Source organism: Podarcis melisellensis, assembly GCF_964234715.1.
Source record: "Podarcis melisellensis genome assembly, chromosome: 1".
Lineage (NCBI taxonomy): Eukaryota > Metazoa > Chordata > Lepidosauria > Squamata > Lacertidae > Podarcis > Podarcis melisellensis.
Window position 1 is genome coordinate 56,030,294 of NC_138528.1, and position 27,803 is coordinate 56,058,096.

Sequence of the window (27,803 nt, forward strand, 5' to 3'; positions counted from 1 at the left end):
ATGGAAAAAAGGCAAAGAGAACTAGTATTTAAGCATGCAAAACTGCAGATGGTTGCCATGGGGACCAGGAAGTGCTCATCTAACTTTGGGATTTTCGTTTCTGGTTTCTGCGGTTCAGAGCAGAATGTTTGAGACATGGGCAGGATGTGAGAAGTGGAGCCTGTAAGCTCCAATAATATTAGGGTTTTGATGGCGCAAAGCATAGTTCTTCTATATGTTTGACATGAATTCAGATTTAAGCTGTTGTGCTGTGTTATTTGTCCCTGAATATGAGCACCAATAGGCATTTTATGGATTAGTATCTTGTAAAGCTTCTGTACAACCAAGCATGAGCTAAATTATCTTTTCAGTCTGTTGAATTCTGAGGTGGGGAACATGTAGCCCTCCCAGGTGCTGTTGAGAACTCCCATGAACCTCAGCCAATATGGCAAATAATCAAAGAAGATATGGTTGGAGAAAAATAACATCCACCTCTGTTCTAAACCATTTGCATTTAGTTATGCTGCTTTCTGAATCTTTATATATCTGGAAATGGAACCAGGTTAAAATGGAGTTCCACAGGTTGTTTCCTTATCAGACAGCATGGCTAAGTTCCCATTGCAGTTCCTATGTCAAATTACAGCATGCCCACTAGACGCATCTCCCACAAACTGCCTAATTGTATTGTTATATGTGCTTCGCCTCTCTGAATTGTACTAAGTTTGGCTGGTTTTTCTTTCCTTTCAGAGGTTGAGCTTTGGTGGAGGCGCAGCTTATCTACCACAAACAGCAAAATCTATTGCCCTTTGTCGGTTCTGCAGAATGAGGCAGTCCCCAAAAGGGTGCTTTCCAGAGTTCAAGGCTGGTCCTCTCTCTCTGCCCCACTCAAAACTGCAATTTGTGTTTCTGTTTCAGGGAGAGTGGGGGAGAAAGACTTGCTTTCTGCTAAAACTGGCTCTCACATTTCACAGAGGTACGGTATCTATTTCCTAGCCATTTTAGGCCATTTACCAGTAACAGTCTTTAACAACAGATGTGCCTGGCAACTTGGAACATTTATAGTAATTCTAGGCTCTCATTAACCTCCCTGTCCCAAACTTCAGGCTCCTTGAAAGTATTTATCACACCCACACAACTGCTTTTCAAACACACCTTGTTCACGAACCTTAGTTTGGTCGCTCATATTTGTTTGTGCAGTATGTATATGTTAAATCAGATTCATTACAACAATTGTGTCTTCTTCATTACCATTTATTTGGGCTACAGATAAAACCAAGCTGCAGTGTGAAGCTTTGAATAACCCAATGGCTTCTTGATGAATTATGTCTGATTTCACAGCACATAAATACAAGGAAAATATGCATTGAGTAGTATGAAATTCATCTCAGATCCAACTTTGATTAATGTTTACATTTTTCTCTAATCTGGTTTCCGTTTCCTGACTCAGATATGCCAGATGGTTTAATATAATCACTATCAGGAGAAAAGTCATTGGGTGCAACACAAAGGAAGTCTACCAATCCCAAATTTCATTGAAATAAAATTATTGTGCTTTAAAGTGGGTGGAACTGCATGCTTTAGTTCCAGTGACTACAGTGGCCAGGCCTACATAACCTAGTAAAAAAATTCTTTCTTGCATTAATATATGAACAACCGGGACCATTCCACCCCCCCCCCCTTTTTTACAATGCATTGGCAAAAGGAAGGTCACATCTTTTTAATTTATTTACACCCCACTGTTGAAAGACATCAAAATAGAAATTCAGCATTATACACAATACTGTGCAATACCATTCCAGGTGTTTTACTTTTCCGCCTGGTTCTCAATAAAACACTTTAAACACAAAGCAGGATTGCTCTTTACAATGCAAGCTGAGCTTCACAACTACTTCTGGCAATGCTTAGCAATTAAAACAAACATCCCATGGTGACTAAAGAATAACTATTTCCCAATATTTCAGTTGCTCTATTGAAGCTGAACAAAAATCGGGTTTCTAAAGGTGAGCCTGTCCCCAAAGACATCATCCATGAACCAGCTTGAGACCATTGTATTACTTTATATTTTACTTTAGGAAGATATATTTTGTTTCCAAATGTATTGTTTGTTTCAAGAGGGTGACAGCATCTTTTTACCAAAAAAGATTGGCTAGCAACAAGTGTGGCATTTAAAACTTAAGATAATAAGATACTGTAGAGAGATTCCACAAATGTCACAGAAATATGAATTGGCAAGCGTATTTAGGATTAGATGTTCCACTGGATAATGGCTACAGACAACTATGAGTAATAAAGTAGTACCACAGACAGGATGACTGGTGACATGGAGATACGTCTGAGTAAAATTCCACAGGGTGTTGTGTGGGGTGCAGTCTTCCCATTTAGCTTCTTAGCTTGTTGAGAAAGTCACCTCAAGCGACTTGCATTTCTTGAGTATATCTGCTTTGTTTGTCGCCCATTGTGGTTTGTTTAAGTTGAGTATGATTATTCCATCTACATGGAGGATGGTTTATTATCCGTGGACAATAAGCACAAGTGGTATAAACCATGGCATTTAAATATTAAAGCATTAATATCCACATTTTGCCCCATGCCTAGACCAATGCTGAAGTATATGCTGAAGTGTCTCAAAAAATTTTTACACATTGCTTGGGAAGACAGACGAACTAATGCCAGTGTACTGGAAGAAGCAAAGATCACCAGTGTTGAAGCAATGATTCTTCAACATCAACTTCGTTGGACTGGTCATGTTGTTCAGATGCCTGATTATCGTCTTCCAAAGCAACTACTCTATTCTGAACTTAAAAATGGAAAGCATAATGCTGGTGCTCAACAAAAGAGGTTTAAAGTATCTCTCAAAGCAAATCTTTAAAAATGAAGTATAAACACTGATAACTGGGAAACACTGGGCCTGCGAGCGCTCCAAATGGAGAACAGCCTTTACCAAAGGTGTCGTGGGCTTTGAAGACGCGCAAACTCTGTTTTCTGGTTGCTGGTGAGGCTTGAGCCTGTGCCTGAGAATGTCTTGTCTGCCTGCTATTACTTGCCACTGAGGTGTCACTAATAAAAAGCATTTTTGGATTTTTTACTTTTACGCGCAAACTCAGGATGAAAGGAAGAAACATGCTAAGAGGAAGGCACATTTGGCAAACCCTCACCGTGATCAACTCCCACCCAGAAACCTATGTCCTCACTGTGGAAGGACGTGTGGATCCAGAATTGGCCTCCACAGTCATTTATGGAGTCACTGTTAAGACCGAGTTTATGGAAGACAATCTTACTCTGGTATGAGTGATTGCCAAAGAAGACGATATCAGCGAAGACTTCAACAGCAGACTTAGGCTAAGAGAGACTGATTTGCTGAAGGGCACCAGTAAGCTCTACTTCCTGTAAGCAACGTCCAATTCTTTGTCCACTAGCAATTTCAAAGAGAATGGCGTCATGAATCAAACCACAGAGTGATGTACGTGCCAGCACAGTGTAGCAGTTAGACTGGCAATATATGCTCAGAGACAAATCACCACTAGGCCATGAAACTCACTGTATGACACTGGGTCATACACTTGTGACTCAGGCTTACCTAAAGAATGGAGAAACTACATGTGCTAGCCTTGACCAGCGTGGTACCAACTCTCACCAGTAACATCCAGTAACCCTTGCAGGTTGGGGTTTATGGAGTTGTACTCTAAAACATCTATAGAGCACCAAGTTAGCAAAAGCTGATGTATGCCACCTTGATGGCAATAACAATTTATTAAATTTGTACACTGCCCTTCATCCAAAGATCACAGGGCAGGTCACAACAGAAAAATACAAAATGTGAACACAAAATACACAAAACAAAAATGAACCAATAACTCCTCTCCCACAAAAATTATCTAAAAGGTCATAGAAAATCAGCATTATTTCCACTAAAATCAAACACTGATGAACCCCACACTGAAGAGTCCACGGGGCCAAAGAGCACTCCCCAAACATCACCCTCTGGAAACGACCATCCAAGTAGGACCAGAACCACCGCAAAGTGATGCCACCCACTGTCAGGGATTGGGCTGAAGGAATGGTGGAGACAGCCTTCCCAACCTAACCCTTCCAGGGAAGAGGAAGACAGTATAGATTCACAACAGTGGTTTGCGGGAGGTCACGGCTCAGAGGCAGGTGAGGGGAAAATTTGGGAAATAATGGGACAGGAGGAGGCAGAAGTGGAGCGGCAGCTGACTAACACGGTGTCATTAGAAAGCATCCCAGCCCCTCCATCTCCCAGAACCTGAGGAGCCTTGAAAGTAGGAGAGCAAAAAGCTCAAAGACAGAGGGCACCCACAGAGGAAATGATGAGAATGACAAATAAGGAAATGGGAGAGACAGGGGGTGGAGATTCATCTGCTGTAGCAGCAGTCAAGATCCTGATTGATACAAGTGATTTTATCTTCAAAATGCTTTGCAAACGAGTCACAGAGAGCTTGTGTCCTCGCCCAAAGTTCTGGAGAATACCAGGGAACCAAGCAGGCTCCACAAAGCAGGAGAGGGTCTCAGGGGCGATCGTGTCAACGACCCAAGCCATTGTCTAGGGAAAGGAAACTCTTGCCACAACATATGGAGACATAGTTGCTGAGCACTGGGAACATGGAATGAGCAATGGAAAAAACCTTACAAAAATGGCATCAAAACTGCTGATCATGCTATGTTGGTTCCTCAAAGCTTCATACTTCTAAAAAGTGCTACTTAGCTGTATCTACCACAGAACATTCTGTGCACTGCAAAGTATTCTGGGGCATGTTTAATTTGTTTTCTGGTTGCTGGTGAGGCTTGAGCCTGTGCCTGAGAATGTACCAAATCCCCAGCAGTTGTACACTGGATAACAATAAAATGGCCAACTTGCCTTTCAGAAAAACTTGTCTGCCTGCCATTACTTGCCACTGAGGTGTCACCAATAAAAAACATTTGTGGATTTTTGGACATGTCTCCAACACCATTCTAAAGTTTTGTTGTTTTTGTTCTTACTTTTAGGGAACCCTTTTGATATCAGTTTGTCGGCAATGGAACCCCATGTGCATTCCGGAATGCTAGGGACAATATTCTAGGAGGGTGAGCACCATACCTCCTAGCAGCTATGCTCAGCAGAAACGGGCCAGCAATCTATTCCGGTGCAACTTGTGAACCCTGACTGACCTTTTCACTGAGGAACCAGGTAAGTTTCTGATGAAATCCAGAGTCTCCCAAGCAGTTTCCAAGCGAGTTATTTATATCATGGTAAGCACTTTGTAGTGCAGAAAAAGTGAGTCATATTTAATTCTGAAAGTAAGATCAGCCATTCTATGAAGGCCTTAGATTTTATCCTTTCTACTTTGTCATCCTATATTTCCTCTAAGTTTAGAGTGGCATACATTGTTCTTCTCCCTCCACCACGCCCCATTTTATTTTCAGAAGTTAGGAGACAGTGATGAGCTCAAATTCACCCACTGAGCTTCAAGGCTGAGCAAGGATTTGAACCCAGATCTCCCCATTCCTAATTCAATACTCTGACCACCAAACCACAATGGTTTACCTTGCATATGTAGGTGCTTTCATAATGAGTAGAGCAGAGAACAGGCAAAGTGGTTCTCTCCAGATACTGTACACTACAACTCAGCCAGCATGGCCAATAGCCTGGGGCGAAGGGCGTTGTGGTTCAAAACCATGCTGGCTGCCCCTGGATTAGACTGCCACAGACTCTAATCTGGCACATTAAATAGCTACATTAAATCAGCTTTATGGAGATGAAGTAAGGAACACTGAGCCAAGCAAATGGAGGCACATTGTGTAGCTACAAGTAGGAACAAGACGTTGCTTTCATTTCCTCAGCAACAACCGCTTTCTCTTTTTCTTCCCTTCTCTCTTTTTTTAATGCTGCTAACAGGAGTTTCAAATATGCTTAATCTGTATGACAACCGTTGTTGGGGTAAACACACCGCCATCGTCCATACGGTGTCAAAATGCTGGCCAAACTCCCTTCCTTGCTATGCTAAACATTATGCGATTTACAATAGCTTCACCTCAAAATAGAACAAGTGTCTTTGGGCCGCATCAGAATATGGCACAGCTGTGCAGTTGCGGCAGATGTTGCAAAGGAAAACTGAAGAGCTCAGGCAGTGAAGTCACTGTTTGTCAATTTAGACAATGATCAGGCATGGCCTCTGGAGAAGTAGAGATCATTAAAAGCATAGCCAGGCACCAATGACCTTACTGGAAAGCAACTCACAGCACAGAGAACCTTTGGTGTAATCCCAGTTACTATGCAAGGGGGGGTCACAGATTTTAACCTCTTCTGGCACTCTTCTAAGAATTCAGCTGAAGCCACTTAAGGGAAATGCAAGCTGGGGGAATACTTTAATTTATATGTGAACAATTGTTTTAGATTAAAACAAAACAAAAGCAAAACAAAGCATACTCATTTGGGCTATGTAGCCAGAAGGAAGTCCATGAATAATCATATTAAGCCATAGCACAGCCTTCTGCCAAAAGCAGACAATGTGAAGTGAGCAGCCTTTTTTGCATTCAAAATGTCCATGATGCAATTACTGTTCATGCTATTGGCCAAACATCTTTGCACAATCGATTTAAAAAGCACTGTGAAAAACTATAAATAACTTTTAACTGAAATAAAAGGCAACACTCATTCATATTCAGAAGTAAAATGCTTTGTTAAATGCTTCTATCAGAGTTCCACAGAGCTATCCAATACGGACTGTTTTGTTTCTAAACAGTCTTAAACGGAAAGTTCATTAGAGAAGAAAAAACAGACAGTAGCCAAGTACAAGGAGGAAAGAAAAAGCACTCACTGAACGCTAAACCATCTGTTGACTTCACTAAAAGCTTTTGTATCAGAAACGGCAGCAAAGGGGAGGTTTTAGCTTTAGTTGACTTTTAAACATCTTGAATACCAGCCAGTTAATACAAACGCACATGACGTCCACTAGCAACCTTGACAAAAAGGATGAAACAGACTAGACTATGCCTGAAAAAGGAAAGAAGTCAAGCCCCAGAAACTACTGACGGGAGGAGAATGTGGTTTAAAAATAAAACTGGATTAAACAAATTCGTGGAAGAATTCATGGTGCCTCCACGTGTCCTGATAAGCTGCTCACTTTCATAGCAATGCTTGCATAGGACCATCAAACCTCCCTGGAGGGCATGTAAAGAGAAAAGAGAGCTGTGGAGAATCTGAAAATAGTGAGAGAACAGTTAGGTGTATGTGAAAGCTTGGTTCAGTCAAAAAGACCAAACTATGGCACAGCAGTAACGGACTTCAAGCTCACTCCCATTCAGCCCTTTTCACATTAATTGTAAAGGTGCCCTATGCTTGGAAAGACTCAAACCTTATTTCTTGGGACTCAACAGAATCTTTATATGGCATTGTTTATGAGCTTTTGATAGAACACAGTTAATTGGAAGAATCGAAGGGAAAATGTTACTTTGAAGATGATGAGAACAAATGATTCATTCCAAATAACATCCACAGCAGTTTGTGGTTAGGTTTGTTTCCTGTTAATTTTGTTTCCTTCTCAGTTTAGTCTTTTGGTTACTCAGACTGCTTCAGTTACTCTTCTTCCCTCACTTGGTTAGTTTTACAGTTAGGTCTCTCCTCATTCTCTTTCTTGTTAGATCTAGGATTGTCACAGAACCTTCAAATTTGCACCTTCATCCCTGAACTAGCCGAGCATCGTTTTAGCTACACTTGCCTATACCTGACCAATCCACTACCACCCATTTGTAAAGCCTTTCCCCTTGTCAAGACAAAGTCAAGGAGTGGCTGCACCAAACCCAGACCTGCAGGGTAAACTGCAGTTGTGTTGTTGCAAACCCACACGAATGGAAAATACTTTTTAAAAAAGTCATACTCTGCTTATTCTCAGTAGTGTATACCTCACTCATTCTGGAACAACAATTAAGTGTGTTTTTTTTTAAAAAAAATGGGAAGTCTCCACTTCATATTAGAGAACCAGCTTCTATTTAACACTGCGGATTCACCAAGTGTGTACAAGAGTTTCTACTTTACTCCTACCATGGCACTTACTTTTCACACTTTTTAACCACTGCCACCATATACCTGTACTATGCTGTTTACCTTCATCTATAGACCTATAGTTGTCTGGAAATGGAGAAGCTTATATAAAACGGATGGTAAAATCTTAGTTCCTTCTCCTATATGTATATGCCATATACAGTGGTACCTCGGGTTACATACACTTCAAGTTACAGACTCCGCTAACCCAGAAATAGTGCTTCAGGTTAAGAACTTTGCTTCAGGATGAGAACAGAAATCGTGCTCCAGCGGCGCGGCAGCAGCAGGAGGCCCCATTAGCTAAGGTGGTGCTTCAGGTTAAGAACAGTTTCAGGTTAAGTACAGGCCTCCAGAGCCAGTGTGGTGTAGTGGTTAAGAGCGGTAGTCTCGTAATCTGGGGAACCGGGTTCGTGTCTACGCTCCTCCACATGCAGCTGCTGGGTGACCTTGAGCCATTCACACTTCTCTGAAGTCTCTCAGCCCCACTCACCTCACAGAGTGTTTGTTGTGGGGGAGGAAGGGAAAGGAGAATGTTAGCTGCTTTGAGACTCCTTTGGGTAGTGATAAAGCAGGATATCAAATCCAAACTCTTCTTCTTCTAACCCGAGGTACCACTGTACCTTTATTCTCTTCTCTCCAGTCAGTCAATCTCAACACCACCAGGTACAGAAGAATCTGCAATCTAGACTTTTCTCTCTCTGGTCAGCTCCAGAAGCTCCTGGCTGAACTCTTCCTCAGTGCTCACAGTCCTTCGATGACCTCTCTGACAATCTTCAGCTTAAGCCAGAAATTCAGCTCTCTCAGACTATACTGCGAGGTATTTCCCAACTTCAGTAGCCTCCTGCCTTCCATCATATTCTGCCTTTTCTCCCAGCCTTTTCTCCTGTATTCTTCATATTTAGCCTTTTCACCCAGCTCCTTCTTCTATTCCACTGCATTTCCTAGTCTCATTTTCTCTGAACAGTGGTAGAATTGGCCTTTTTATTTGCCAACCTGCCCTTCTAACAATCAAATTTGAATGGCACAGCACTCTCCCTCTCATCAGACCACTTTTCCAATCCAGTAAGTTCCCAAAAATTTCGCCTAGCAATCCAATCAGAAGAATTTTTTTACAGCCCACTACTTCTGTATAAGAAGAACCCATCTCTTCGCAGTCTGGTCTTACACAACTAACTGCCAGCTGCCAACCACCTACTTAATATTATAAGCTTAACCCTTCGCATAACTCCACATACACAGCAACTCTTCCATGTTGTATATAAAACAAACCCTGTCCCAGTAAATGTATTTCTCCACATAGCCCATTAGCAATACAACCAGGAAAAGGTGGGGCATCACTAGGAACATCATCTTCTCCTGTGTTTGTTCCTTCGCCAGGCACCTTAATAACACTTTGCCAGCCTTTCCTGGAACTGCAGGAACCAGGTCTGACTAAAGACAAGAGTACCACAATAAATACTGCAATGCATCAGGATGGCAATGATGTCATCCGAATGATCCATAATAATTGGGTGAACAAATGAATGCCGGTTCTAGAGAAAACAGCTATATAGAAATACACCTTAATTCAAACAAGCATCAATGTTCCAGACCAGCTGCAGCTTACAAACAGTTTGTTTATGATTCAAATAGAAATAGATGTTCAGCATTAACATTCACTTTTACATATGTCAGAAGAGGGTGGCAACACGGTTTTGTAACATAGCCAACACTGCAGTCAGCTATGGAGTGCTTCCATTTATTGTGGATGCTTGCTTGTTTGGTCTGTGGCAGCTGTCCTTTAGTCTTCGCTGGAAGGGAAATTGTGAAGCAACATAAATTTTGGAGACATCTTGTAGGTATATACTTCTAGCATGCAGACATCTGGGAGCTTCAAGTTTCATCATTTTCCAAGTGTGGGTGTATTGTTACGCAACCCATTAAGGAGGGGGCATAGTAACTAAAAAGGCAGTTGTCTGACAAAAATAGCTGAAACAAAGTCCTATTTCAACACATAAAACCTTTTATCTATTTATATATAGAAGGGGTTAAGCAAGACGGTAACATCTTATTGCCATTTTAGACTTTCAACAGCATATTTGAACCTTGTCTTGAAGGATGGTGTTTCAAACCTGCCTTAACAAATCTGGTGAAGGAGCTCTGTTATGATTCATGTATTACACATTAGGTAGTAATAACTGATGATGAGGCTGTTTTCTTATGTCAGAGATCATGCATTGCCAGTGTAAGGGCTTTGTTCATTCTTTATTGTGTGAATCAGTATCAGTATATCATAACCTAGCAGAAGGAGGAGTAGCATAACACTGTTAGTATAGTGAAGTAATGCAAGGGACGACTAGTACAAGACAGGCTTATTTTTTTACCTACATAGTGCCTAAGGTTTCACAGGCACCACCCAGCTGGCTTCTTAGCAATGCTAGGGAGATCAGTTATAAGCTACATACACTGTTTGTTAGAGCGTGTTCTCCTTCATGGAGAGCACGTGTTGCAGTGGGGTCTTACAAGACATCCCACTGTTGCTGGGCGGGTAAAGGTAGTTGGCCACCATTGCGATTGGGCTCCTCATGTCATTGGGGAGAATTTGTTGTTGCCATTTTTTGACTGACAGCCAAGAAGTTTTATATTCCCGGCGCGCAGCGTTGAGCTTCCCCTTTTCGCTGCATGCATTGGATCACCCTCCCACCCTCCCTATATTTAGGGTTGTTCGCATTGACCTTGCTATGCCTATCATGGGGTGATTGCTTTGGGGGCAGGGGCCTGGTAGGAACTTTGTCCATTTGACTGATTGGCTGGTGCCATTTAGCAAATCGTCACAACTTGTAAGGTTGCAGTTAGGCATTGGTTTTATGAATTGGTTGGTGGAGGGGCGTGGATTGGCTGTACCTGACCCTCCAATGCTGCTGCTGTAAGAGTATTCTGTTAAAGAAATCCAGGAGCTCGCCATGCTTTTGTCCGAACCCCTGTCAAGGGGCTAGGGCCACACAAGAGCCCCAGGGAGCATTTGGGGAGAGGTGAGGGCATGGTTCCCAGCTCCATCTTTCTCCCCAAAATGTTTTCCCTTTCTGACTTTCACGGGCGTGCGAATGTCAGTCTGTCCCCGGGTGGGGACAGATAGTCGCAACCAATGCCTAAGCAAACCACTCACTTTTTTTGTATTTTAATAAAGCTGTGGCCAAAATTATGCCAAAAACCTTAAACAAAAGGTTTTATTGGGGTGGCTTGCGTACCTTGACACGCAATAGTTTCATAGATTCCACATGACTACCTGTTCACTGCCCCAGTTCAGCAGAACACCTTGCAGAACAGCAGAAAGGGTAGATCTGGAGTAAATGGGGAACAAACACAGGCTGGCATTGAAAACCTTGCATGGGTGAAGTCATCTATATCCTACACCCTGGGAGTGAAATGTGTCTGAGAATTTACTAGATAACGTTATTATCATATGGCAGACATAAACACGTCTTTCTGCCAATCCCTGGCAGTGATGTGTTCTCCTTAGTTGGTGAATTGTCTCAGATATTTCAGGAGGGGGTTATTCCAATTTGAAATAAATCTTCTCTGTGGTTGCTAAGGGATGTTTCCAATCTCTCTAAAGAACTTTGCACTGACTTCAAAACATCAGTCAAGTTATCCTCTTTCCCATTTCAAATTCTGCCATTGATTTTGTCACCTTTTTACATTTATTGACTTTTCCATGGTGTTTCCCTCCTTAATTTCTATGTTCCCATTTAATATCCTTCCTTCAGAAATCTCCTCAGTCCAGTAACACCTTCATCCTAGTTTTTCCTCCCAATTTCATCTTATACTGTGTATCTCCTTTGTTGGGACATTTTCTATACATGCATTTCAAACTATAGGCAACTTTTCACTATATATTGAGTCAGATGGAATACACTGTTAATATAAACAGAACAACAGTCTACCCACTGTCACAGATTATGCTGCAGGCATAAAGGTGTTTCTTTGAATTTCATAGGCTTCTGTATTGTGCTGGAGGTGCCAGGAAAAAGAAACACCCACAATTCTGATTTGCATTGCTTGTTTATGTGTGCCCCTATCTCTACAGATGAATCTTGGCAGAGGAGTGCACATTGCATGCCAGAGATGCAAGAGACCCTGTAATATGATTCAGCATAAAGCATTATATCTTTCAACTCCTTTATATGTCAGTGAAACAAAAGTTTGGCTGCTGATGTGACCCTAGTGCTCTTTATTAAGTTAGAGCATGTAGACCCTAATTTGCATTAGTACTTCCCTGAATGAAAGCTATCTTACTTGTGATTCAGCTTGCCTACTGGGCTGTTGCAGGGGGTGATGTCGCATTGCGTTAGGGGGAAATTGCTTGCAAAGTTGCACATACTTGGCAAAATTGCATGCAAAAAATGCATATATGGGGAGAAATGCATATGAAAAATATACAAATTTTCATACAAGCCTTTTGATTTTCTTTATACGTATTTGAATGTGGGGTGAACTGAACTTAAAATTGGAAACATGAGAAACTGAAAGGCGCCAAAACTGACAGATTCATTGACTCCTAGGAAGAGCAGTTTGAGGAAGAAAATAAGGGACAGGGAAGGGATGTAGCATACCTCTGCCTGTCAGTTCTCCACTCTGAGGCTGGGCATGCACTATACCTTTAATGCACATTCAAAGCATATCTTTTCACTTAAAGAATTCTGGGCACTGTAGTTTGTTAAAGGTTATAACGCTGTACAGGATAAAAGACAGTGCCCAGAATTAATGAGAGAAAGAATATGATTAGAATAGTATGATGTGTACATACCCTGACTCAACCTGTCACTAAGAAGCTTCCTGACCCAAAAAAGTGGGTTTCTTAAAAACTACATTGAAATGGGGGGGGGGGCATGGGTTTCAATACACAAGTTTACATAACGTTTAGTTAGATTCTTATTTTGTTTTTATTTCATTTACTGAATTGTATACCGCCCTTCATCCGCAGATCTCAGGGCGATTTACAACATAAACCATCTTAAAAACCACCAGATAAATCTGCAACGGCCTGGGGGGGGGGGAGATCAAAGCACCACAGAAGTTGACTCCAAGGATTGTTGCGTGTCGAGGCCCCCCAAGACACCCCCGAATAACAACACATTTCACACATCATTTTTGTTTTGGTTTTAGGCATAATTTTGGCCACAACTTTATTGAATTACAGTATGTGAGTGGTTGCTTAGGCATTGGTTAGCGACTATCTGTTCCCATTTGGAGGTAGGAACAGAACTGACAACCACACCCGTGCAGAAGTCAGTAAGGGTAAACAATTTTGGGGAGGGAGAGAATAAAGCTGGGTGCCAGGCTCACACCTCTCCCCAAATGCTCCCTGGGGCTCTTGCGTGGCCCTAGCCCCTTGACAGGGATTCGGACAAAAGAATGGCAATCCCATGGATTCCTTTAACAGAATACCCTTGCAGCAGCAGCATTGGAGGGGCAGGCACAGCCAATCCATGCCCCCCCACCAACCAAAAGTTAACCGATGCCTAACGGCAACCTTACAAGTTGTGACAATTTGCTACACAGTAGGCAAAACCCAAATGGTACCAGCCAATCAGCCAAATGGTAAAATTCCTACCAGGCCTCTGCTCCAAAGCAGACGACCCCATGACAGGCATAGCAAGGTCAGCGCAAACAAACCCTAAATAAAGGGAGGGTGGATGGGTAATCCGATGTGCGCAGCAAAAAGAGGAAGCTCAACGCTCCCACCGCAACATATGTTCTCCATGAAGAAGAATGCGCTTTGCCATCTTAATTACACTCCAACCAGTTATCTCTTGTGATCAAATATTTAATGCTGATAACATTGCTTGGACCCCATTCCATATTCCCTACCAAAGGATGGTGTATGAAACATGTTAACACTGCTTTCCAAATAAGCTGTATTATTACTTCACCATTCTCAGTAATATATTTGAAAGAATGTGTTTAAGATTGGATATACAAGGAGTCAGACCTGCAATTCTTCTGTTATAGGTATTTAACTAGCAAAGGGTCCTCTAAGGATCCTAAAAGTTTGTGCAAGTTAAAAGCTGTTTGGAAGCAGCTATCGTTACGTCAGGGCTGGAACTTGCTGTCGGCAAAAATCAGATCTAAGTTTCAAGACGCTTCCTGACTTCCCTCAGATTTAGGAGAATGACTTTTTCAAGGTGACAATAAAAGCTGTACTATTGGTACAGACAAATATTGGTACAGACTGTCTTGGTGAGACAGTCCACACACATGGGTGACATTTGATTATTGTCGTGGTGATATGATTTAGGAGTTTGCCATTGATCTGAGCAAACTCTTCATTTAGAGCTGAAACAGATAAGTGGACATCTCACATGATTTATCTGTTGCTGAGCATTGCAGACTCCAGATACCTGAAATTGATGGTTTGAATTTTCTTCTTAACTTTTGATAACTTCTGGTTATCTTCTTTTGAGAACTTCTGGTTCTTGATAATTCCCATGCAGCATCACAGATTCTGTTAGCAGAACATTTAAGCGCAGTGCAGCAGGATTTTTGCTGCTGGTGCAAAATTCTTGTATTTTAGGGCAACAGCCTTTAGTAGTAGTTGGGTTATCTGGCAGGGGAGATACCTTGATCATGAAGGTTTTTCTAGGGTAGACTCATCCACTGCATTCCAGGTGTGGGGACCCCTGCAGTTTCCCCAAATATGGGAAACTCGGCCACCTAATCTGTCAGGTTGCCATATGTCAACCAATTCAAATTACTAAAATGCCTGAAAATTAAAGTTATCACCAGGTACCAGAAATTCATTAAACTAGGGGGAAGGTGAGCTTCTCTGGTGAGGATATTCCAAATGCACGAGTGAGAAGGTCACTAGCCTTCCAGTCACTAGCTACCTAATTCCAAACTGTAGTGTGGCCCAGACAAGGACTTCTGATGAAGATCAAAAGGTTCTGGTAGGCTAGAAGGTGTCCCTACTGAAAATATATATCTATTGAAAAGCTCCCACGTGAAATCTGAAAGCATCCACCTCTTTTTGTGTGAGACAAGGGTTAAGAGCTATCTTTGACAGCTATCTGCATTTTCTTTTCCTCTTTCTGTTTTTGTTTTCATTTAGATACGTGTTTTAATTGTATTATGAAAAAACATTAATAAAACTTTATGGATAATTTTTTTTTGAGATAATACCACTAGCTTACTGTTAACTTCTTTCACAATTATTCATTTAGTGTCAAAGATTCTGTCCATTCTGCAGCTCATAGTACTGCCAAAGGTCCTCCTGGCACCAGCACATCTATGCCTACAGATGCAGAAGTTAGAGACTAAGCCTGATTGACAGCTCTGGGTTTAGCCATCCTTAAAATTAAAAAAAAAAGCCCTGCCCAGTCATGTTGGCATTTTCTAAATAATACAGAAAAGTTTTCCAAGCACCTGGAAGTCACACACATTTCAGTATGGGAAGTTGAGGCATGAAAAACGAAGTTGTAATGCTTAGGATATTTGCCCATGCATGCTGCATCCGATTGCTTAGGTCCACACCCAGAAGCAAGCAAACAAAAAAACCCCCACAAAGTGAAAATCGACATCACGTACTCATTTCCCTTTGGCAATGCCTTGCACAGCAGTTCTCCAAAATCAAGGCATCCTGTCATGACTTGCAGTAAGTACACTGCAGACCCTTTTCCTTTTTGGGGAGTTTGTTAATGCCAGAATCAACCATTTCCTTTGCATAGGTAAAGGTAAAGGGACCTCGACCATTAGGTCCAGTCACGGATGACTCTGGGGTTGTGACACTCATCTCACTTTATTGGCCGAGGGAGCTGGCGTACAGCTTCTGGGTCATGTGGCCAGCATGACTAAGCCGCTTCTGGAGAACCAGAGCAGTGCATGGAAACGCCATTTACCTTCCCGCTGGGGCGGTACCTATTTATCTACTTGCACTTCATGCTTTCGAGCTGCTAGGTTGACAGGAGCAGGGACCGAGCAACGGGAGCTCACCCTGTTGCAGGGATTCGAACAGCCGACCTTTGATCGGCAAGCCCTAGGCTCTGTGGTTTAACCCACAGCGCCACCCGTGTCCCTTCCGTTCCATACCTTTCTCCAAATTAAGTGCCAACGCGGGAATCACTTGAGAATAGTGCCATCCCTAGCAAACAAGGCAGCCTTTTTAGCGCAGCGTGCCTGATAGTTATTTTCTGCAAGCTCAAAAGTTTTGGTTCATCTTTTGAGTGAGTTTAAATCCTTATTGAGTTTTAACATAGTTACTTACTTATGGATACTATAGATTAGTATACTACGAAGTCTATCTATTTGGACAGTGCTATCCCTTTAGCCTGCAGTCTTAGACACTTAACTGGGAATAAAACCCATTAAACACAATAAGCCTTACTTCTGCGTAGACAAATACAGAATCATAGAATCATACAACTGTTGGGTTGGAAGGGATCCCAAGGGTCATCTAGTCCATGCGCTGCAATGCAGGAATCTCAACTAGATCATTCATGTCTTGCGTATCACCACTTGTGTTTTTTTGTTTCAAGCTTGCATATACCGGTAATTATTGAAGTTTCCTAGGAATGAGCATGACATAAGCCAGCCATTGTTCAGCACTTTTAAGCCCAACATATTTCCGTGGGGAAAACTGAATCATGAGCTTAACCTTCCCCCCAAATCAAGGTCACCCCAAAGAGTTATCTTTGGCAGCATAATTACCTGTGCAATTAATAGTTTTTTTAAAATCAAAGAAAAATTATACACAAAATAAGCATGCAACAGCTGAGCTCAGGATTAGAGCAGAATTCCTCAGAAGCGTTCCACGGCTTGGCAAGTTAGTTAAGAGGATGTTTGCAAAGTGCTAAGAATTTACAACACATATTTAAACAAAAAAATTCTCTCAGTTTACTTTGAGGGAAATGTGCACGTGGATATTTGTCCACATTGCGTATACCAATAAAGGCTTAAGAAGCAAAAGAGAGAGAGTTGTGTAAAACTGCACATTCATTAAATGGAATTAAAAGAAAGCCATTTAAGGCACCCGCTTTCTTATTTCTTTTCTGATCTTTTCAAGCTTCTTCTTCTACATTATTTAATTCACATCCAAACATCCCCTTCAGCAGAAGTCAGCAGAAGCCAGGGGCAGGAAAATCGCAGCCAGCAGCTGCTGATGATACAGTAGAGGCAACACTACCAGAGAGACTGCATGTGGTTTGAAGATCAGGGAACTGACAAGCTGTCAGATTTGGCATTCTCCTCTTTCCAGCCGGGATTCTATCTGCAGCATCAACTGTCAAATATATATTATTCAACGTGTTTTTATAGCCCTGTGAAAGTTTACTTGAAATTTATCGTGCAACCGCACTAAAAAAAGTTGGGTGGTTTCAACTGAAATCCCACAATGGGTGACTGAAATTAGAAAAGTTATCTTATAACTCTGAAGGGCAGGATGTTGGTTAAGGGAATGTCAAGAGTGCTTGATATATGAATTTCATAAACTGAAAACATTTCGCTTTGTCTAAAAAAAGGCTAGTACATGCATGCACCACTATGTGTGCTTGACTGCACTATTCCACTGCTCATACCATCATAGAATTGTAGAGTTGGAAGGGACCATGAGGGTCATCTTGTCCAAGCTAAAATGCAACAAAATCATAAGCTTTATGGTGTATTATAAACTGTAATGGATAAAAACAGACCAATGGGCCACCTAGCCCAGCATCTGGTTCTCCCAGTGGCCAACCAGATGCCTGTGGAAAACCCACAAACAGGACACATGCACAAGAACACTCTCCCCTCCTGCAGTTTTCAGCAACTAATATTCAGAAGCGTACTGCATCAGACCATGGGGGCAGAACATAGCTATCATGGATAGTAGCCAATAGGGTCTCCATATTTCAAAAAGTGAAAATCGCAACAAAAATGGACAGTTTTGAGCTATTTTTAAGGGAAATCGGCAAAAACGACACTACCAACATGGGTTGCCATACACATGGAATTTTCCGGGACATTTTGCTGATTTCTGCCCAGACACTGCTTCCGAATGCAGTATTCTGGGTATGTCTGGGAAATTCCAGATGCATGGCAACCCTAGCAGCCTATGATAGCCTTTATCTTCAAGTAATTTGTCCAATCCTATCACAAGGTCTTGTTCCCAGTCAGTCACTGACAGTTCAGACCGCATGAGCTTGTATGTGAAATTACGCGGCCCCCCAACACATACACCACCTTACATTTGTTTGCACAAACTTGCACCTGCCATTTTACCCCATATTCACTAAGTTTGGAGGTGCCCTTTTAGAGCTCTTCACAACCTTTTTTGTTTGAGCAACTTAATATCATAAAAAACTTGGCAACTTCACTGCTCACCCTTAACTCTGGGTCATTCATAAACAAGTTTAAAAGTATATTCCCAATAGAAATCCTTGGTGAAGTCCACTTTCTACATTCCTCCATCTGGATAACTGTCCATTTATTCCTCTCTGCTTCCTAATACTTAACTAGTTCCTGATCCTCAAGAGGACATTTCCTCTTATTCCATGACTGCTAAGCTTATTCAGGAGTCTTCAGTGAGGTGCTTTTCAGATTTTGTACTTTTCTCCACGTGTAAGTGACTTCCAAGCATCAAATGTGTTCTACTTAAAGCAACTTACGGCTGCCGTTGAAATTCCATGTTTTGGACAAGCTGTAATCAGCTAGCTTCCTAAGAGCTAGTGGCTGTGCAGTGTGTTCCATCTTGAACTCCCCAGATAACCTAGGAATCCAAGGTGCAATGCATGTCATCACCATTATGCTAGTGATGGCCTCCAGAAGAAAAAGGATGAAAAGCGGGGAGAAAAGACTGTCAAAATCCACTCTGTGCATTGTTGTGTGGACCCCAAAGATGTATCATGGCTCCAGCTGCAGCACTAAACTCTGACTGTGGTTGGATGAAGGCAAATAAGCTGAAATACAAGGGGGTGGAGAGTACTGTTTTGCGTAGAAAGTTCCCATCTGGATGGAGGTTTGCAACCCATTCTGGATAGAGTTGCACTGCCCTTGATGAATCAGGTAAACATCTTGGATGGCCTTCTGGACCTGGTGCTATTTGTTGTAATAGTTAGGTGCCATCAGCATGCTGGTGCGGAGGCCAGAACAGAAGCAAGGGAGCCCAGAAGGATACCATGGTCAAGAGTATAAAAAGCTGCTGAAAGGTCCCACAGAACCAACTGGGACCTATCCAACTGCTGGCAGATGTCATCTACCGAGGTGATAAAAACCGTCTCTATCCCATAATTAGGCCTGAAACTAACCTGGAATGGATCTAGATAATCTGACTCATCCAGAAACCCCTGGAGCTGAGATGCTACCACACATTCCTGTACCCTGCCTATGCCCATATTAACCTGCTTGAACCTTAGGATCATTCACCTCAGAGTTTCTTGGTCTGCCAGGAAAAAACAGGTTGACAACAACAAAGTCAGAGCCAGTGTGGTGTAGTGGTTAAGAGCGGTAGTCACATAATCTGGGGAACCGGGTTTCCGTCTCCGCTCCTCCACATGCAGCTGCTGGGTGACCTTGGGCCAGTCACACTTCTCTGAAGTCTCTCAGCCCCACTCACCTCACAGAGTGTTTGTTGTGGGGGAGGAAGGGAAAGGAGAATGTTAGCCGCTTTGAGACTCCTTAAGGGGAGTGAAAGGCGGGATATCAAATCCAAACTCTTCTTCTTCTTCTTTAGTTGGCTTTGAATCTTTAGAACTGCCTCCCCCCATCATTGACAGACCCCTTTTGGTTGCTTTTTAATCAGCTCTAATGACTCATTTGTTTTACTTAAGACTTCTCTGATTAATTTTTACTACTTTTAATAATGAGGTCTCTCTGGATCCTTATGCTTAAGACTCCATGATTGGAACTCCGTCATTCTGGATTTGTGTTGTTTTTGGTTGGTGTCTAGTTTCCATTAATTTACATTGTCTATTTTTACTGCAATTATTCTTTATTTATTGGTGAAAAGCCACCTCGTTAGAACATTGCCCTAAAAAGTGGAGCGTAAATATTTAAAATGAATCAATAAATATAAAGCTTCTCAGGAAAATACTAATAAAATACTACACTAATCTGTGAATCCAGCCCCACACTTTGTGTTCTGCTCTTGCTGGAGTCATGCAAACAACATGGACCAGGTTGGAACTAGAATAAACTGGAACACCATTCTATTTTGAATTGTAGGCATTGTAATTGTAACTGCTGAATGAGAAAAAGAGAGTTGCGATTGTGTACACTGTAAGGTAACTGTTTCCATGGCTTTTGAAGGGGGGGGGGGAAATCATTGTTTTGGCCATCCTCTGCAGGAAACAGTCAAACCACAACATCTATTCAGAGCAAGTGTTGTTAAACTTAAGTTTAAACTGTTTATGCCACACATTTGTGTCTTGCTCTTGAGTAGTTGAATGTTCAGAAGACTGGGTGGCTTTTGCATTTGCAGGTTAGATGTTAAAAGACTCTCTTAATTTTTAAGGCTGCACCACTTGTATCTGAGAGGTTATATTTAGAAAATATGAAACAGAGAAGAGAGAGCCATGAGCCATATTTTCCTGCTGAAAACCTTGTACCCAGTTTAAGAGAGAAAAGGGGTGGAACAGGGAACAAGCCACATGATTCTATAATTGCCCTCCTTATGAAATTATACCTCAGAGAAGTATTTGAATTCAGTTATGACAATGCATAAACCAATTCACATTAACTCTTTGTAGCATTCTGCACCTAGATTTCTGCTCACTGGAGGTATCCTGTGGACATGTATCCTAAGGAAAAAAGCTGAACACACTGGAAAGGTCTTAATAGAAGTAAAATTATCCAATGTTTCATAAACTTTTTCTCATTAAGATACATCTGTCCTTCCCATCCTTCCCTCCAGTTTTGCCAGTTTTGCTGATGCTTGTTATTTAATAGCTCACAGACAGCAGGTTCAACCTGAAAGGTATTGTTTCCTAACAAAAGCAGATTATTTCCATGTTGTGATTTATTTGCTGAACTGCAACCATTTTGTCATTACAATAAAAGGGGGGGGGGTAACATAAACAAAGAAAGGCTTTGAAATATTTCAGGCTTTAAATTTTGATAATTTTTTTTTTAGTTCCAGTGTTTTTAACTTTTGTGATATTATGATCACTCACATGATACAGCCAGTAGGGACCCTTTAAATTTCAAATGAGGCATAAGGGTTTTTTATTAGTTGGTTTGCAATTTAGAATTTATTTAACCATAACTTTGGTGTAAAAGGTAAGGGACCCCTGGATGGTTTAATCCAGTCAAAGGCGACTGTGGGATTGTGATGCTCATCTCACTTCACGCCAAAAGAGCCTGCGTTTGTCCACAGACAACTTTCCAGGTCTGGTGGCCAACATGACTAAACCCATTCCAGCATTGCTTGGGACTGTGTTGTAACCATCTTCAATTCTTCCTTTGCTGCTCCTTTCCCCTTCTCTACCCCTCTTGTTTCTAGAAAGTATCATCTTCCAGTCCCTCTCTCAAGCAGATCCAGGAATCCACAACTGCAGCTGTAATGACCTCACACTTCTTGCTTGGATTGCATTTTTGCTGCACTCTCATTCATGCTGCTAGGATTATTCCCTCGGCCAGTTGCGAAAACCAGAATACAACTTTGACATTTTGTGGTAGCAGGTCATGCTATTATCATATCTGGGGCACCCCCAGCATGCGGGAAGCTTTTCATAGCTATTTATTTATTTTATACCCTGCCCTTTCTTACAAAGAAGCCCAGGATGGCAAACCCACAAACAATAAAACATCTGAAAAATCCCAATACATATGCAGACTATAAGAGATCTCTACATAAAAGAAAACTTGTTGGAAGAGGCAGGCTTTCAGTAGGCACAAAAAGAGACAGCAGAGAAGGAGCCTAATATTTAATGGGAGGAAACTCCCAAAGGTACCTTAAATAATTAGAGTCTCTCAACCCTATCCAAAAAAGAGTGACTGCCCCCCCCAATCCAACAGTGCCTATAAGGAAGGAAAAAATCCATAACTGTTCTCCGACAACATTCAAGTACTATTTCTATTCATGTACTATGTCAGGAGTGCTCTGATGGTGTTTCCTGCTTGGCAGGGGTTTGGACTCGATGGCCCTTGTGGTCTCTTCCAACTCTATGATTTTATGATTCGTTTAGCTGGGTATGTGTCAACAAGTTCTCCTGGGCAGCTTACGACAAGAAAAAAATTCAAATGCACAAGAAGGCAGGCCAACAATAAAGCATATAAAAGGAGTATAAGAACAAAAAGCAGAAGCAAAATGATTTAAAACCCTAGGAAAACAATACAGTGGTACCTCGCAAGACGAATGCCTCGTAAGACGAAAAACTCGCAAGACGAAAGAGTTTTTCATTTTTTGAGTTGCTTCGCATGACGAATTTCCCTATGGGCTTGCTTCGCAAGACGAAAACGTCTTGCAAGTTTGATTTTCAATGCATTCCTATGGGAATCCGTGCTTCGCAAGACGAAAAATTCGCAAGATGAAAAAACTCGCAGAACAAATTAATTTTGCCTTGCGAGGTACCACTGTAACATTTTTGCTTGGCACCAAATGGCATCAAGGTAGGCACTGGGCTTTCTCTGTGACAAAGGTATTCCATATCCTGGCTACCACCACTGAGATGCCCCTTATCTCAGTAGGACCTCACCTGGTGGGTGCACCAAAGGAAGGAACTGGGAAGAAGCTCTTAAGGTGAGAGTACGTACATGCGGACAAAGGCAATCTTCCAGGAACTTTGGTCCCACACCAATAAAGACTTTAAAGATCAAAACCAGAATTCTGAACTGGGCCCAGAAATGGATACATGAGAATCCAAAGGGAAACACAGACCTGACAAGGTGTGGTTTTGCGAAGTTCCAGCTCAGGCATATCACTTAATACACCTAATGACCTTAGTCTGTTCGTGAAATGGCCAAAATAACAGCACATGAAAACCAGCATAAAGAAAGGATGTTAGATTAAGTACAAGTGTGAATAAAGGGCATACTGTATAAATTACAGCTTGACTGTCATCCTGTTCAGAAGGCAGAAAAACAGAATCCTCTTTAAGAACAGTAGACAGAATCCCATTCTCTTCTATAGGTAACGTTTCTGGTTTCATCATATCACCTTACTTAGACTGCCTCTTCAGCACAAAGACTTCACCTTCCTGTGTGTCCCTTGCTATTTCTTGGCACTCCCAAGTCTTCTATTACCAAACCCTGGAGATATCTGGATACACCCAAATAAATGAGGCTGGTTTTCACTTTCATTGCAAGGCCCAACCTATACACTACAGATAGAGGCACAACCACTCCCATGCTGCGCCTAACATTTGAAGGAAGGAATTCAAGAAGCCAAGGCCAGCACATGGTTCCTATCCATGCCTCATGGTACAGAAACATCGATATGGGAAGCAATGATGTGTCACTAGCTCTGCCGACCCAGATTTGGTTCCATAGAATGTTTCCAGGAGTAGTGGTTGAGGAGCCATGCTGCAGCAACTGCCAGGAGCATATAAACTGAGTATCAGAAAGGTTCTAGATTAAATAGATTGCACTATTGAAGAGTCAATTGCCCCAGGCATAGGAATGAGAGGCAATTTGGATCTGTAGCCTTTGGCAGCTGGGAACTGGGAGATCTGGGTTTAAATTACTTGAATGGGTGGCTTTGTGCAATCTGCTGTTTCTTAGGGTACTTACAGACTGTCATTATTTCAGTCACATACACACAAACTCAGGTTGTTAAAAGGATAGCCCCTTGCGCAATAAACCTGTTCTCCCAAAAGACTGGACCTTATGCAATAAGGAAAGTGATGGGGAAATGCCCTGGAAAAAGTGGGATAACATTTGTTTTGATGCAGCCATCATCTAACTTCTCTGCAAACAAATCAGAAGGAATGCTCATTACAAAGCAAGTGTCATCTAATCTCCTTGCAAACAAATCAGGATGGCTGCTCAGTGACCAAGTCTCCACTTGGCCTCAGCAAAATGGAAATAATTGTATAGCTATTTTAAGGGGGAAAGTCAAAGCTTTCCAAGCTTTGACGTCTTCAGTCAGAGCTGGAAAATGCAAGAGTCATTGTCACTCAGTCTAGACAATACTGACCTAGCTGGACAAATGGTCTGAAGCAGTGCAAGGTAATGAGGTCTGTAAAGTACTTTATAACTCATTTGTCACATCCTAATCCTGCTCCTGTTTCTCAAATCTCATGGCAGCATGTACGGCATTATCCAAGAAGAATCTGGCAAGCTACAGGTTAAACTAAGAGACAGTAGTGGGCCCCAGGACATCCACAAGGCTTTATAGCTGAGCATGTCTCCGGCTGTGGACTAGAATCCGATATCCCACTACACGACCTGTCAGAAAAGCGACAGAAACGCTAAAGAGAATTCCATCTAGTCCTGTAGAATTGTCTGTATTCAGATATACCGAGATAGGAAGATACAGTTCTTTCTTTTTTGAAGAGAGCTGAAAACAGTATGAGACGTTACATGCCACGCATTGTCTGCCTCCCCAACTGTTTTCATTGCTTCTACTCATATAAAATCTTCTCACTGAAAAAACCAACTACTGTATTGCCCGTCTCTAGCTCAGGGTGGTGCCGGTGGAGGGAACCAAGTGCAGTGGCAAAGCCATTTGTCACTATAAAGCTTGCCTGGAATGTACCGCATACCAACCAAAATATAATGTAGCTATAATCTAATACCTTGCTAAACCCCTAAAGAAACTCTCCTGCAAGACATACATGCGGCTTGACATGTTTTTTCCTAACCACACCGAGGATTAGATGGGAAGGGGAGATCCTTCTCTCTTTTCTACAGCTAAAATGCAACACAACCCAGAGTAATTGCAGGCTGCGCTTATTTATAGAAGGTTTGGCAGTTCATAAAAGGGAATATTAGCTGAGCAAGGAATAACTAAATAAGAAACATAGCCATTCTAAAGTATACATATGTACATACACATGTTATATCTAATCCAAAATGTTAGCCACACCTCATATCACAAACCGAGAACACCTCCTTATGTTTGAAAAGTGCATACTTGGGTACCTGGTAACGTCTGTGTGTGTGTGTGTTTTAAAGTAAAACCCTGATCACCGAAGAAGTATTTCTGAAAGCAGTGCTGCAATTTTTTAAAAAAAATTCTGGAAATTCCGAAAACGTGGTTAGAACCGTGCACTCTGACACACCCATTTAGGAATCGGCAGAGCAACCTATTATCCAATTTACTTCTTTATGCTCAAATAAGTATTTAAAACACTAAGGCGCCAATGCCTCTTTTTAAAAAAGTATTTTGTAAGCTTCCAATGATCTGGGGGAGGGGGTGGATAAGGATAATAGATTTCCTTCAAAACAGCTCAAGGCAATTTCTATTACAATGGGTCTCTGTTGAAGGCACAGTTATTTCTTCGCAAATACTTGTGGTTCTGTATCACATCAAACTTTTAAAGACTTATTTTGTCATTCGGGACATGTGATTTTCTTAAATGCATGAGCACTTTCATTGCCAAACAAGCATTTCGTTTTATTATTCACAGGCAGACTTCGGAAAGCTAGCTGGGGGGCAAGGAGGGAAATGAGCTGCCCATTCCTGCCAGACTGGCTTAAAGTTTGCTTCTAAACCTCCTCACTAGTCATGCTCAAATTAAAGTTCTGAAAGCCAGCGAGCACTTTTCACTTTCTGCCCTGAAAACTCTCCAAATTTCATTCCCAGCGTGGAGAAGAGAAGTCGTTATGGCTTCTGCATCTTACAAGCATGCAAGCGCTTGCTTCTCCTGCAAGCTCAAGAATACAGCTATTGTAAGGTTTCCTTCCCCTCCTTCCCTCCGCTGTCTACTTCACAGAAGGAACGGAGCAAAAATAAATACATAACTGTGGTTTGCAAGCCTGAATATGGACCAGATGTGCAGAAGCTCATTTCTCTGTCCAGCAAACATTGTTAGCTTTAAACCTCAGTGTTTCAAGCTAAAACCTTCTATACTTCTCTATCCTGCCTCCACACAAAACACACCCATGCATCCCTCTTGCAATAAAAAATTTCACAGGTTCCCTTTCAGTGTCTTTGTCAGGCGGGAAACGCACAGTAAAATGTCAATGAAGTTGAACAGTCCAGCTGGCAAGCCGGAGGAAGTTTTTGCTCTCCGAAGTATCTCGTACGCTCATCGGCTAGTATAAGGGATTTCATTCATAAGCCACTTACCTATCCGGGCTAAAGAAAGCTGCAACAAGTAAAATCCAACAGCGGCACCCAACCAGACCTTGGCCATTGTTTCCTCTCTTCGAGTTAATGTGTAAAAGTCAAGGAGCTCCTCTCTCCCTGCCTGCACAAAGGAGGGGCAGGAAGCAAAAGGAAGGAGAAAAAAGGTCCCAGGTCTTGTTAAGACTGCACGGAGAGGCAGCGTCGGAAGTTTGCTGCAGTTTTTATTCCAATTCAAAGTAACTGAAGGAGTGACACAACAGGGAGGGGAGCGGAATCAAAAGTCACACCCATCTTGAAACAAAAGTGACTAGGCAAAAAAGGGGAGGGGAGAAGGCTACTACTTATGAGTAAGCAGTTACCAGCAGCAATTAGTGGAGGCTCCAAATGTCTTTTACTCATCACAGGGAAGCCTTACTGGAGCAGCTGTGCTGGGAATTGTCTGCAATTCTTCATTGCTTAGCAAGGAGGAGAGAAGCTGCCCTCAAAGACCTAAAGTCTATACAAAAGATCCGGAATAACTGAGGCTTTAGAAGTACGTCCGTTTTAATATATATATTTTTCCTTGTGAATTGACAGCACAAGGTAGAGAGTTAAAACAAAGAACGACATAAGAGCATATAATTTTATTTTATTTTTAATGTTCTGCTAAGAGCTGCTTGCACATTTCACAGACGTGAGCAAGGGGAGAGGGAGGCCACTTTTCTATCATTTATACTTTTGTGCTCTGTGGAGGCTAAAATCCAAAGTGAACATCAGTGCATCAAACCCATGGTGAAATGTGCATACTCCAGAAGTGGTTACCTCTCACACATGTTATTCTAGAATTGATGGATACTGAGTACCCTCCCCCATGTGGTTCACACACAATCTAGACTAGGCATCCCCAAACTTGGCCTTCCAGCTGTTTTGAGACTACAGTTCCCATCATCCCTGACCACTGGTCCTGTTAGCTAGGGATGATGCGAGTTGTAGTCCCAAAACAGCTGGAGGGCCAAGTTTGAGAATGCCTGATCTAGACTCTCTGAAAAGGCTTCTTGAGCAACTAGCTTCATTCTGAAATTAAAAACTGATTGCATTGCATTGAGTTCGCATTACCCTACAGTGTGTCCATTTGAAAACATTGCATTGGAGGTGCTGGGGGGTATCCACACCTGCCCAATGACATTGTGAACCGAAGTGCAGTGGTACCTCGAGGTACATATGCTTCAGGTTACATATGCTTCAGGTTACAGACTCCACTAACCCAGAAATAGTGCTTCAGGTTAAGAACTTTGCTTCAGGATAAGAACAGAAATTGTGCTCCGGAGGCGTGGCGGCAGCAGGATGCCCCATTAGCTAAAGTGGTCTTCAGGTTAAGAACAGTTTCAGGTTAAGAACAGAGCTCCGGAACGAATTAAGTACTTAACTCGAGGTACCACTGTATGTGAATCTGAACTTATGACATGGTTTTTCTCTGTAGATCATGGCATAAGAATAAGATTGACATAATTTAAACATGACATGCAGTTCTCCATCCTGACTTGGTACAAACCTGGTACTGGAACCCTCCCTGGAAACACTTCACACCTTGAGAAGGTCAGTACCTGCAAATCCAGTTGCTAGCAGTTC

The 27,803-nt window shown here is 42.0% G+C and overlaps 1 protein-coding gene and 1 long non-coding RNA gene across 16 annotated transcripts in view; one reads left to right on the plus strand and one right to left on the minus strand.

Annotated features, from left to right (window-relative positions):
• Positions 1-26,453, minus strand: part of CD44 (CD44 molecule (IN blood group)) — a 68,606-nt gene extending 42,153 nt beyond the window's left edge. For 13 of the 15 annotated variants that reach the window (XM_081891253.1, XM_081891260.1, XM_081891250.1 and 10 more), the window contains exon 1: positions 26,196-26,453. In XM_081891253.1, coding sequence (XP_081747379.1) covers positions 26,196-26,262 — 67 coding nt within the window. In that variant the 5' untranslated portion in view covers positions 26,263-26,453. The remainder of the gene's footprint in view (positions 1-26,195) is intronic. The other 2 variants (XM_081891255.1, XM_081891254.1) reach the window with 1 other exon arrangement.
• On the plus strand, positions 4,585-26,185 carry LOC309359052. Its single transcript, XR_014163709.1, has 3 exons — positions 4,585-5,164; positions 8,658-8,834; positions 25,534-26,185. It is a non-coding gene; the product is annotated as an uncharacterized lncRNA (long non-coding RNA).
• Positions 26,454-27,803: the final 1,350 nt, after the last annotated feature.